This window comes from Adelges cooleyi, unplaced genomic scaffold (assembly GCF_023614345.1).
Source record: "Adelges cooleyi isolate 19-005CV unplaced genomic scaffold, UGA_ACOO_1.1 ACOO_flye_CR_arks_rails_tigmint_CR_PRNA_247, whole genome shotgun sequence".
Lineage (NCBI taxonomy): Eukaryota > Metazoa > Arthropoda > Insecta > Hemiptera > Adelgidae > Adelges > Adelges cooleyi.
The window spans coordinates 13666101-13680823 of NW_026095912.1; the positions used below are offsets into that span (position 1 = coordinate 13666101).

A 14723-nucleotide genomic window follows, 5' to 3' on the forward strand; every position below is an offset into this window, starting at 1 on the left:
TGGTAGAATGCACTGGAGGTAAATAATTCAAAGGCGGTTTGCAAAATACACAAACGCGGTTGTTCAAAATATAATTTTGAAGTAGTTAGTAGTTGATTTATAATCCGTTTTGGTCGCGATGTTCAGCCTTATCCACTTGCCGCTCTTTGAAATGGAAATTCAAAAACCAAGCACAGGATAATTCAGTACAATGCATAACCAGTACAATTCAAACCATCGCAGTTCAAAGTAAGTACAGTATAAATCAGTACAAAAGAAGTTAGCCAAGTTGGATCAAGCATTTATTAAAACTGAATGCGATGTTATCACAATCAAACGCTTCAAATAGTAAAAATCCACCACAGTAAGGCATTACCTAAGTGGGGTCCAGTGCTGAATAATATTATACCTAAATTTGTTCTATATAATTTACCATATGGCAAAAGGTTCTATAAATAGGTACCAGTCTCTAATCTTGTTGTACTTATAATGGAGTTGACCACCATTAGAAACCATTTGTTTCAGTATAAATACCATTGAACGAAATCACACAGCACAACTCTGTAAGTTATAAGACAACTGCCTAGCGCAATATAACCAAAAAATAAAATACAGTATGATATAATCATGGGCTTTATCACCCCCAGACTCAAAATTAGCACTCCCAAAAATTCAAGGCCCAATCCTTGGTTTATACGCGTAAAATTCTAATAATGTTCATATTCTGTTGAAATTTATTTTTTTAGAATATTTTTGTTTTCAAATATTTTATATTATATTTAATAGTTTGAAAATTGAAGGTAAGAATTATTATTCAGGTATACATAGTTTTAGCACCCCCTAAAATGTAGGTTTAGTTGCGCTTATTAATATAATTCTATTGTGCCTGGTTTCATTGTAATTGATTTATGTAATACTTTTTTTAATAAAAGCTTCAGTTTATCATTTGGTTTTACAAACCTACATATTAGGTACAGTATTCTCAATAAGATCTATCTTGCATAAACATTTTTTTTAATACATACCTACCATTATACACAAGTCGCAAGTGATAAAATAACTATAACAGCTTCATTAATTTATTCAATAAGATTAATATATTCGTTATGCTGTATTAATTTTGTTTGTCAAATAAAATATATTATTACAACATATTATTATTATTAGCTCTGCATCGATGCTAAAAATACGCATGCTATCTATAATCTCGTTTAGATAATTACAAAATTGTCTTTGTTCAACACTGCTTATAAGGTTAGTGTGACATGCATTTTGTAAAAGGTTATAAGTGTCAATCGCAAAAAAAGTAATAATAATAATTATTATTATTTTTTTAAATACAGCATGAAAATTATCATGTTAAATTATATAAACAGAAGAGAAACAAATGATTATTTATTAGAAAATATTATTCTTATTAAGGCCCCTGGATACCGACCGTTTTTTCAGCCAAAACACATAATTTTTTGTCCATCGCACAGGTTGAATCAATGATTCGATAAGCAATCTAAAAACAGATATGAATTTGTCATGAAGTTTACTTAAGATCGGTCAGAGCACTTTTTTTAATTTTTAATTTTAACCATTTACAAATTTTATTTCAAAATTTGAAATTTTATAAAATATTCAACCGTGTTTTATGTGTAGTAGGAATAAGATATCAAAAAACTACGCTGACCGATCTCAAGTAAACTTCATGACAAATTCAAATCCGTTTTCAGATTACTTTCCGATAAGTAATCTGAAAACTGGTTCAGCCTGTGTGATGGCCAAAAAATGTACTATTATATTAACTTAAATGGCTTTTACTCATAGACAAAATTATTTAAATTAAAAATAATACCATGAAGCTTATACAAATTAACCGGTAAATTAATCGAGCTGTTCGAAATTTATTAAATCTTTTTTTTTTTAAACATTGCCTATACAAAACTCCTTAATAACAGACCGCATGCAATTCCCTTAACTGATTCGTTCAATTTAATAATGTTTGAATTGTTTGAAATGAAATGTTTATTTTTAATCTGTCATAAGTATTTTTGAATGAGAATAAAACAATGTATTTTGAATTTTATTATTTTATAGAATTTTTTATAGATTATAATAGGCATTATAATGAGGCAAAAACAATACATAATATAAACAAGGAAAAAACTATGAAATCCACTATGTGGTCGAAAATTATTTAAGGTTCGACACACCTCCCCAAGGAGGTATTTCATCGTTTTTGCCTTGTGGTCTTCATATTGAATTGATAGTGATTTTAAATAATGTTTAGGAATCTGCAATAAATTCACATGGTTTGGGAGATTAGACATTTAAATGTCCGTAATAATTCATAGCTATCGATTTGAAGTTATTATTTTGAAATATTTGAATCAGTTATTATTTTTATTATTTTAAACTTTGCAAAAATATTTGCAGAAACTATTTTTTGAATTTTTTTTTAACGAATAGTACTTTTTATGCTGAATACGAATCTGGAAAAATATTCCCATGCATTTGGCCTGGAAGAAGTCATCTAATGTGACATTACCCGCAGTGAAATCCCAAAAATAGTGTCGTTAGCTATTTTGAGTAGTAATTTCGAAATACTATACATATTGTTATGAGTATAGTGTATACATATACTTATCAAATAGATAGCAAAAAAAAAACCACCACGATGGGCGAGAGAATGTGGTGTTAGAAAATTACTTTAATTTTTTAACATAAGAATGAAAAACGTTTTGTGGGGTTATGAATAACATAATATAAATTGTATACCTACTAAAAAAAAAAAATTTAAAGACATTAGTCGATTATATTTACCTCTCTTGGAAAATTTTCCGTCTTTTTATTTCTAGTTAATAACTGACCAGCTTTTATTAATACGTTAAAACACGCCAACAAAAATATTATTTTCCAAATCATATTTTCGTTTACCTACGAAAAAAATTGAATTATAACACTAAGAAAAAACTAGACGATTAAAAAGTCATGTCTTTCCTTGCAATATGTTTTGACGTTATGATGGCCTTAGATAAATTAAAAAAAAACATGTGCTTTTTATATTAATTTTTTACTTTTGCTTGGAGATATGTCTTTAATCGTTGAGCCGTCGAGCTGGCTTAATAAAATTTTTCAATTTTATTTGTTTCTCTTTTTTATTGTAATAGTAATGTAATTATCGCTTTATCGCTTAATACTTAGCCAACGTTAATACATATTTTGTCATTCATAATAATTTTAGTATGCACATACTACTTTTCTTATATTTACTTTTAACATTTTATTTGTTACCCATATGTTTAATTGTTGAGCTGTAATGTTTCTCAAACAAAAGATAATAAGAAAAAAAATCACTGTCCAATTTAAATTAATCATAATTTAAAATATAAAATATAATTTTTTAATATGATTTTCAATTTAAAAGAAATCTACTACAGACTAAAGTCGAAAACTTCAAAGTTAAGTTTACTTTAAAATAAAACGTTTGGTGCAACCAAAAATAATTTTAAGTAACCCCTATTCTCTATATAAATTTTAAAAGAGAACAGCTAATGAAAATTACAATAATTGAACCGTTAAAAAAATTTCAATATAAAAAACAAGCTAGTACAGTGGGGTCGAGGCATAGTGGGGATGGAGAGGTCACAGGTCTACAGGAATTATTATAACTGAAAGTGATAAAATCACTTTTAAATAAACGCATAAACCCCTATAATTTTGCATGAAAAAGCAAAAAAAAAAAACCACTCCTTCTAGGAGAAAGGGTGTACGATAATTGTTTAGGTTGTCAACGTTTGTCGGTAGTACTATTTCTTAAGAATATTCAATAAAAATTTGGAACTAATTGGAATATTTTGAAAAAAAGGTATGAAGCGCCGTAATTTTAAGTTGAAAAAATATAAACTTTGACGGGGAAGGGTTGAACTTTTTAAATTTTTTGTCTATTAAAGTACCATACAAGTAAGATTTCTGATCTTGAGAGCTGCTACACGTTGAAATCTTGTAAGTGGCTTAAAAGATATCGTGGGTGTAGACACAAAAATTTAAAAATAATAAAAACACCTCATTGTAAATACAATCCCTTGTCAGCTATTGCATCGAAGCTAAAAGTATACTTTTTATATTACAATAGATACAACTTTGAAATACAAGTTTATAAGAATAAAATTAACATGGAAAAGGAAAAAAACATAAAAGGTGAAGGTGATATATAATTATTTTTGTACCATTTTCTTAAGGCTTTATAATATCTATACAATGTTATTAATTGTTGTGTAAATATATATAACATTATACATATAATACTAAATGGGCCCGTCACTTTTTTTGTTTATATCGAAAGCGACCCTTCTGCTTTCATCCAATCTGTAGTACTCGTTTAAGCCGCTATTTTAATACGTACCACTGTCTGTGTGACGGAAACTCTTATAATTATTATTTGAATCGCCAACAATTGTATTATAATATATTGTAATAAAACGACTTTTTTTCTAATGTTATAAGCATTCGATTATTTGCATGTAATGAAGAGTGCCGTCGCCATGGAAATGTCGGCCACCACATAAGTGTCAAGGTCGGACCCGGCGGATGTGCACATGACGCGTGCTCTACTTTACGACGTGTCAAACGCCTAACCCTCGTCGTTTTTTTACTTAATTTTATTTTATTTTTTAATATTATTCAGTCACTCCCATTTTATCGTCGCCACTAACCAGGTAAGGCCGGACACACGCCTGTAATAATACATTTCATTCGTCTACAAGGGTTTTTATGATATTATCATAATATCGTACGTCGGTACCTATAATATATTATTATTATACAAATACAAATCAAAGTGTAACAGCAGCTATGTACTCTGATATTGTGTGTGTTATGAAATCACATGCAGAAAAACAAGCCGCCTACTGCTGATATTAAAACGAGATGGGCACCCGAAGATTGTGTAACGACTTCGAAGCGATAGTCTCGCCTAACCTCGTCTATACTCGTTTAAATATAATATTTAACTGACGAAAAATGACAATTCAGACGTCCGAGAGAATGATGAAGAAGATCTGAAGATGTAGAAGGTGTGTCCAAAATATGGTTCGAAGAATATTTTTGTTCAAATTAAAGCCAAAAAAAAATGTGTAGGGTTGGTTAAGACTTAAGCCGACCTTTTATAATATTACTAACAATAGTCGATTTATAGCTTATGTCTACAACGGGCGATGATAAAATATTATTTATTCATTAATACGTCATATTTATTTGAACAGTAATTATGCTATTCTAATAAAAATTATCATTTAATTATTCACGAATACGAATTCAATAGGAATAACGGGCAATAAAATAACAATCGTTTTTGCTGATCACAACATTAATTTCTAGTTAATATATAATTTATTAAAAGCTATTGTGAATATTAAATTGGAAAAAATAGGTACCTGAAAAAAATACTGACCTAATACTCACAGTCACTGAATTTTCAAGGATTTATTTAACTATAAATTATTGTTGTTTTAAAATAAAAATAATAAAAATGTTTCGAATAAGTTCAGTACCTATCGAGTAACAAAAAAAAAAACAAATATTTTCTATTAAAAAAAAAAAAAATGATTAATGATATCAACTCTTATTCAAGTACAATTTTATTCGAATTTATGGAAGAATTGAACAGAATAGAGTGTGTTTGGATTATAGAGAAAGGGCAACAATAGGTTGTTATGTGGCATGGAAGCGATTTTTAAAGGAAAAGGCAAATGCTGATAAAACTATATATATATTTAGGCAAATCATAATATATGGAAATTAGTGTTGAGCTTTGATTAAGATAGATGAATATTGAGCACGGATGTCTGGAGTGACCAGGTAAAGTAGAATAATAATATAGACAATAGATTGTGCGACAATCTAAGCGAATATTTCATTTGTATTTCATAATATTACTTAGGTTTTACTACAAATAATTTCTATCGCTTGTCGGTGTTGTAGTCGACGACGGTCAAATATTAAATTGCATTGAAAATCGTCGCGAACAAAGGTTTTTATTGTTAAATAATAAATTACAATATCGTTTAACTTGTAACTATTTAATAATTTTACACAAAACAATATAGGTACGTATATATGTATTATAAAAACAATCAACCTTGGCCTCGACGGTCACCCTCTAAAAATCGTTCAAGATATATTAACAATAATTGTATAAATTCATTTTAAAGCTACAGAATTGGAGTTTAGTAGGTTTGTTGGGATACAAATATGTTGATGCGACAAATCCGCAGGTATAAAGTTTAAAAACAAGTTTTGTAATTAGTGTTGTTAAATAATAACTAAAACAAGCCAACATAACAAATAATTGGCTAAAACAATTTACTTGTTGTTATTTGGTAGAAAAATGTATAACAATGAAATCAAAATTTGTTTTTTTCCACTGAATCCCCGATCTGGTCTCATTATTTTTGAAATCGTCTTCAAAGTTAAAAATACTACAATTTTCACATCTTCCATTGTTCTTGAAAAACAAATAAATCTCAATTCCAAGACCAGTTCTGAAATCAGCAAAGAAAATAGAATAAAAAGCTTTATTTGAAATTAGTTTTAAAAAATCATTCAAAGGCTTAATAAATGAGATCTTTTCTCATTCCTCGTTCGAAACCGATTTGCAGACCTCCGACAAATAAAATAAAATCTCTTAAAAAAACTCAACAAAAACAACCACTATATTCATAAAAATTAAGGTTTTGAATAACCCTGTGTATACTATATACAAATTTCATGTTACAATCATTTTTCGTTTTAGATCAATAAGTTTTAAATAGAACCCTTGTAATGTTTTACGATAAAAATTTATGATTAATATTTAAGTTAAAAATATTATTTTAAATGGTAATATTGGGATGTGGATAAATCATTTTGGAGTTTAAGCATTCAAAGGAATAGACTGGGCTGGGTGTGACGTAAACGTTGATGTTGTTTTTATCAACCTAGTATATCCTAGTAAATCTAATATGATGGGTATTTGCATTCGTTCTGTTTTTTTAACGTCTTACACCAAAAAGGCAGACAAAATGTCGACTACTTAGAATGGTCCGATTTAAATTCTGTAAAGAAATTCGTGTTCTTTGGCTACTTTACTATGTTATGTAGGAAGCCGATTTTTGATTTTTTATGTAAAAAATTTGGTTTTAATATTAAAAAAATTGCAAGTATTAATTCGTTTAACTACGAGAAACTGAAAATTAAAAAAAAAAAACGCTTTAAAGAATTAAATTTAGCCCATCCGATGTTGTCGAAATTTTGTCTGTTTTTTTAATTTAAAAAAAACTAAAAAGGCGTTTACTTATTAAAAAAAAATATTTAAACTAAATACAATACCTTGAAGCTTATTCTATTATTATAGTCCTTTAAAATGCCATACGAATAAATAAATAAAGTCCTTTAAAATGATAACATTTAAGGCTATTGGGTACCGGCCAATTTTTAAGGAGTTTTGTATAGGCAATATTTAAGAAAAAAGTGGTTTTAATAAATTTCGCTTATAATTTTTAATAAAGTCCTTTCTTAATTAAATAATTATTTATTTACTGGTTGAAATATTTAAAAAAGGGCCATGGTAGAGCACAGGCAATGTTTTTGTCTACACTGTGTGAAAATTTGGTTTCTTAGTTTTGAATACAGCCTTTGTAAAATTAATCAGCGCAAGGCGGGTTTTTTGAAGAAAATACAAAACGGGTTTCTAGATGAATCAATGATTCTGTTGCATGCAATAATTCGGATGACCCTTTTTATAGGGTTTGTACAGTGTATAATATACATTATAAACAAATTCGCACCTATTATTGAATGCCCTAGGTATTGTTTTTAGCAGTCAAATTCACTATAAGCCGAACATCGATCTGTTGACTTAGCAACATAATATTATAACCGTGCTCGAGTCTCGAGCAATAACAACAGCTGTATTATTATTTTTATGTTGCAGGTACGGTGGACGATTCGAGTGCAGAGTAAACACACGGTCAGTAAACAATAATAATATAACAATACAATGAGAAAAAATAATAACAACATTAAATAATATAATATTATACCGCCGAATGGGATTTTCGGGTTTAAATTCGGCCAGTTCGGTCATTGACGACCGTCGTCCGGCCTACAATATTCGTTCATCGTATCTATAAAATAACGCATCTATAATAATAATAATAATAATAATAATATGGAATACGAAGTCGTCGAGATAATAATAACAATATACCTGTTGATTACCACCACCTGTTGGTCGTGGCCGCCGGTTTACCGAGATAAGCGACGGTGCTTTGGGCAATCGGACAGACCTTTTAACGCGCTGACATTTCGGATTGATATTATCGCCAAGTCGATACTTTTGTTTAATTCAATTCCATTATTATTATTTTAATTATTATTTAGAATATATATTTTTTTTGACGCCTAAAGTTTTTTCTGTAACGCATTTGCAACATTAATGTCTGAGCGGTTTGCGAAAATGAATCAAGGCTTTGCGGTAAGTGTCTATACATACTTACGGTCGACTGAGCGTTGCATATTATTATGGTAATATAAATGATAGTTAAAAATTAAAAAAAATTAAAATACATATACATACATAAACTTGTATTATATTTTAATGTAACACTTCACTAAATCAATCTACACCAAAAAATATTATGTATATATATATATTGAATAAAACACGGTTATTATATATTTTATTTTTATTAAACCACCATGTAAGTAATTAATGAAAATAATCAACTGTTTTCAAACAGTTAGACAAAAGTTAATAATTTTGACTGTAATATATGGGTCGTTCGCTGTAAAAGTGGTGTAACTCCAAATGTTTAAAATATACATATTTTTGTTTAATGGAGTCACATTTAGTCATACCTTTCATTATAAAAATAGAAACAACACTAGAAAACACTGGATGAAGACTTGTATTGTTTTTTCTACACATAAATTTACAAAAAGCTCGTTATATCAAAATTCAATTACAAAGAGATACCTAATTCACTTTTACAATGAACGATACATATTGTACTACTGTGGATTGATCGGTTACCAGGTTTTTGAGTAATATTTTTAAATTGAAAAAATATATTAAAACGGCACCTGAACCTGATGTGTCTTGAAAATTATTTTTTACTTTTCTTAAGTGATTAAGTTAATATTGTACCTTTTCTTTAACTTAAAAGTTAACACGATTTCGTATACAAAATAAACAACATTGATAATTTAAGTAAAAATAAATAAATTTACTTCTTTATAGAAAAAAAGTACTGTTAGGATATTTGGTATTATATTATTAAAAATGTTCACTTATGTGCTACTGTTATAAAAAGTATTTATAAAGTTTAAATAAAAGAGAACATATTTTTATAGTTTATTGGAGGAAAATTTTAATTTATGAAATAGAGAAGAAAGGATTTTTTTTTAAATTTATTAAGTGTGTACATAATTTTACAAATTTATCTATTAATAAAAGTACAACGTTTTCTTACTTACACTGTTTTACTTGCATTTAACAAATCATTTTAATCATATCAATTACATTTTTCACACTTAACATTTTTTTTTTTATAAAATATTTGTGTTACCTATCATCAGATTTTGAGTAAATCGAATAAATCCACCGTTAAACAATATTTAATTTTTAACATTATTAATTGATTTTTCATTAAAATAAAAATGACATAAAATAATTTGATAATTCCAGTGATATATGAAATAAATTACTGAAATTATGCAGGTTTGTTATTAATGAAGATGTCTAAAGTCAGAGAAAATGAGAAAATTCTGATTTCAATTATTATGAGATTTTTTACAATAATTGTTAAAAAAACAGGCCGCCTGAAAAATTTCATAATTTGACAAATCATAATACCTAATAGTTAATACTAATATTGACTTGGAAGGATATATTTATTTATATTGTATTATTATATGTATGGAAGTTCCATATTTAATTCCGTTTTGCTAATTAATTGTTTATATTATTACAAAAAAAAAAAATAATTAATATTTCGGAAAAAATTTAAACTTAGGCCAGATAGAGGCATTATATGCCCAAAATTACTCATTAAGCCCCAAGTTGGCCCTTTTGACAGTTATTTAATTAAAAAAAAATCATTTAAATAAAACATTATTCGAGTAATGACTAACATTGTTAAAATTAGAAAATAGTCTATTTAAAAACTTATAAGAAGAAAATAGTTTTCAAAATAATTGTACAATAAAAATATAAATGTTTAAACTGTTTTTTTTTTAAATATTTACTATGTAACGTGATGGAAATTTTACTTTACAACAACTTTTTTAGTGAACAAATTATTTTAGCTAAGAAATTTTCAAATGAAATCGTTTTTCTATTGAATGGTCAATAATAAAAATAATAAAAATTGGTCCTTTAAAGGATAGTTTAAGAGGGTTACTTTTAAATTTAAAATAGAAACCGATATTTTAATTTAACCTATTGAAAGCGGTATGATGTAACACCAATTATGAATGGTCGTTAACAAGATTTATTAATTAGTTTTTAATTAGCATTTCAATTTAGCCTCTAAAACTACACTTTAAAATGATAATTTTAGCTTGAAAAGTGTAAACTATTTAATTTAATAAGATATTTGAACTGAAACTTTTTAGCTAAAATATATATTCCATTAGAACAATTGTTGTAAAGTAAAATGTATAACATCACTCTGTATTGTAGTCTTGTAAGATGGACACTGTTCAATGCCGTTACTAATATTTTTGTATTGTTACCGGCATTGTTGGCGTAGAATACCCGGTCGTATCGTTTGCAGGTGAGGTGTTCGCTGTGCAAACGGGTGTTCTGTTGCCTGAAACACAGACACGATCACGAGCGCCGGGAACACGCGTTGATAGTGGCCACGCCGGCCGCGTTGATCAAGCGCCGGTTCCGGCCGGTGGCTCCGGTGCCTAAAAGACTACAGGCGGCCAACTCGGCAGCCCCGGCCACGGGCTCGTCGTTGTGGTCGGCCAACGGACGCAAGCGACACCGGACGCCGGCCCCGGTTGCCGCCGAACAGGAACGGCCGTCGTTGACGGACAGCGGTGTCCGCATGAAGGAGACGCCCGTCCGGCGGCAAGTGTTGAGGGCCCGCAGGTCCAGCGTGGGCGGCATGCGGCTCATGCTGCGTCCCGTGGCGGAGAGCAGTCCCGCGATTCCGTACACGCCGTACACGCCGTACACGACAGCACACCAAAACGATACCGTTTGCAAAGTCGAGGATGCCGTCACGCCCGTCGTCGTACCGTCGGAAAACGCCAGTCCCAGTTTCTATCAAACGCCCATGCAGCAGACGCCTATGCAGCAGACGCCCGGCCATGCCGTCTTGCCCGACGGGACGCCCGTCAGTCAAAAGGCCAAGAAACGGGTTTCTTTCGGTCCGGACTCCACGCACAAAGGTGAGCAATAGGTTTCAAAGACTTTGTACAGTAATATTATCTTATTTCGTATCACAAAGTCTTACCTCAAATGGTAAGCAGAGTAGGGAAATTTAAGTGTGAGAAGAATTGCAAAATTGAAGATGTTGTGAATACAATAAAGTAAGGTTGAATGAAGTGGTAAATGGGCAACTGGTGTGTAAAGAGGTGTACAAAGGTGTCTGAGGCCAACATCGATGTATGGAGTTAGCGGTAGCCTAACCCTTGTTTGGTTCTTGACGGTTTTTAACATAGATATGTTATTAGGCCGGATAAACGAACATTTTATGTCACCGTTTTCGCGTTACAATATGCAAAAATATTTTTAAAAAATATTAAGAGATAAAAGATAGGAGATAAGAGAAAAATAATAAGAGACAAAAGACGAGTGATAAGATACATGATAAGAGATAAGAGACATGTGATAAGAGATAAGTGATAAGAGATAACATATCCATGATTACATTGTTTTCCGTAGAGTTGCGTAAATAACTAGGTTTATTTGCCCCTGCATAGGTTTCTTCTGGACCAACGTGGCCCGCCGCGTCCGGATGGCGTTGCGGCCGGCCAAGCCTAAGGTCCACGACAAGAGTCCATCGCCGACGGTGGATTGCGTGGAAACGGCCCGTTACTATAACAACATCCAGCCACGACGTCCCATCAACGAAGAAACCACATTGCCCGAACTAGACGCAAGGCCGTCGCTGGAGGCCATCAGAATGGCCCACGAAGCCGCCGTCAAGGCCACGCTTAGCGCTAGCTCGGAATCTCATTAGGCTGTTCTTTAATTCAAATATATATTTTTTTTTAATAATTATTATATTTTATAAAAAAAAATGAATTCTATCATCATCATAATCTTTGTAGTGGCTTATTTATTATGTGTTGTTTGGATATTTTTATATTGTTCATGACATGACGGCCACCAAAAAAAAAAAAATGTATATTTTAAACAATTATGATTGTACACTATTAATATATTATTATCGTTTTTTATTTAGTATTAATATAACTTTATGATTGCTGTATTGATAACAATAATTTTTATAACGACTCAATTGTCATAATATTTTATACTCGATTAAAATATGTATTCCAACGAAACGTGAATGTTTTCTATTAGTTTTAATAGTTACGTTCATACAATACAAATTTTCTTAAGACATGTAGGTCTTTGGCACTCTAGAAAATATGCATAATGCTAAACAAAGGTCTTGCTGAAATAACCGATTTGTCTATCATAAATATATTTATAATCCAAGGTGGTCTATATAACACTATGACACTTTTTCATATCAAAAGTCTGTTGTATAGTTATTATTATAACTGTATTCTGCGTTGTCGGGGTGTCACATTAAGGGGCACTGTCTGTAAAGGTTATTTATTTTATTTCTTAACGCCAATCATTCATGATTACAAAAGACCAGACAGGTGGTATGGTTAATTTGTTGTTTAACAATAATAATACGAATGAATAGTAGTAGGTCACGAAACGATAACTTTTGGCCACTGGATTTGTTGATTCTTCGATTCGACAAATTAGTTATTGTAATACCGGTTTTAATGTCAAAACTCAATAATAGTAATAAATTAGAAAACTATTATAGGAAGCCGTTAGCGCTGCCTGGTGGTGGAAAGTCGACCATCAAACATGTCTACTGCTTGGCTCATATTCTGACAATGATAACGAAACAAATTTTATGAGACACAACGTGGGAAACAAATAAATATGTTTACTTGTGTGTCTGTAGTAACGCTGACTGTTTGCTTTTAACTAAGAAACTACCACACATCAGTTTAATTTAATTAGCTTTTCAATACGTCAACAGACATGTCATCGGGGGAAGTTAACCTTGGAGCTGGCGATTCTCAAATTCCCGAAGGTGGTCTGCTGTTACCTTATATTATGTTGAAAAAACTTCCGCCGAACCCGGCACCTGTACTCGCGCCGGCCGCCCCAGAAGACCAACCTTCCACGTCCACGGCTGGTTTGCAGCAGATTGTTAGCTCGGCACAGTCGCCGTTAGATTTCACGTGCACAAAAATCAAGTAATGCAACGATAGAGATGTAATTGAGAGATCCAAGGTTAGGGTCAGGAGCGGTGTGCCAGTTGCTTTCCGTCCCTCTCGACTGTACTAAATTTTAGAGAATTTTTTGGTAAGCCTCTTGTCCGTCTGTTGTGCAGGACCTTGAGGGTGACCAGGAATTGCAACAGACGCTTCTACGACCCTCCATCCGAGAAGACCGTGGCAAATCTACGTTGTGCGACGGTCCAGTTGTTTAAGGAAATACACGACTACCACAAGGCTTGCGTGAACAACCCGTCGGACCAACAAAAGGAGCTGTGTCCCAATCGGGATGTGGTCGATAATAATAGTTCGGACGCCAGTGACGGCGTGTCCAGCGACGAAGATATCGACGCAATCGACTACAGCTCGTCTTGGTCCACCGACGAAGACGAGTACCCCGATAACTGTGGTCCCCATTGCGTGAAACTCGCGGACCAACTTGTTGCCGTCAACCGCCTCGAGGAAGATCCTGCCCCAGTCCTCGTATGACTTTAATATGCCGACTAACAGCTAGAAAACCCGTGAACTTGTTTCGAATGACTATTTATTACAGATGGAAGTAGGACCTTGTACTTCACGGGCAGCGCTAAAAGTGTCCAGCCAAGGCGACAACCGAAGAATCGTGACCAGCCAAGGCGACAACCGAGGAATCGTGACCATCCAATGCGAAGACCGAGCAAACGTGGCCAGGCAAGCCGAAGACCGAGACAATATGACTATCCCAGAAAGGCGTGTGGTCGAGCCAGTGATCGAAAACGAGACCAGCCAAGACGACGACCGAGACAATGTGACTATCCCAGAAAGGCCTGTGGTCGAGGAGCCAGTGATCGGGAACGATTACGACATAGACATCGAGCCCGAGACGTCAACTCAACAAGCCGTCAAGCGAAGGTATAGTAGAAAAAGCCCAAATAAAACGAAAAAACCGAGAAAGTGAAACCTAGTAGTTGCCTGTATTTGAGTTTCTGTTTTAAAAAAATAAAGTCCATTTATTATTCTCACTTGACATTTTACTGGCAAATCAAACAAAACGTTGCCCATTTTTAGACCTCGGATGTATTATCTTTAAGTGATAGACATATTGTGCAAGTGGGCAAGCCTAAAGACAAAAAAAAAAAATACAAGATTATGTTTGATCCAAATTTTCCGAAAAGTGTACTTCAAAAACCTTAAGATGCCAAAACAATCTCGAATTTTCTGTTATTTTTTAACGATTGGATATCCGT

The 14723-nt window shown here is 31.9% G+C and overlaps 1 protein-coding gene across 2 annotated transcripts; it reads left to right on the top strand.

Moving 5' to 3' along the window:
• The first annotated feature begins 8256 nt into the window (after positions 1 to 8256).
• Positions 8257 to 12475, top strand: LOC126837248 (uncharacterized). Of its 2 annotated transcripts, none has more exons than XM_050571086.1 (3): positions 8257 to 8482; positions 10761 to 11409; positions 11944 to 12475. In XM_050571086.1, exons 1-3 carry the CDS (start codon positions 8444 to 8446, stop codon positions 12201 to 12203), a joined length of 948 nt encoding a protein of 315 aa, XP_050427043.1. In that variant the 5' UTR covers positions 8257 to 8443; the 3' UTR covers positions 12204 to 12475. The 2 variants fall into 2 exon arrangements, with proteins under 2 accessions (XP_050427043.1, XP_050427044.1); XM_050571087.1 differs by having other exon boundaries at positions 10785 to 11409.
• Positions 12476 to 14723: the final 2248 nt, after the last annotated feature.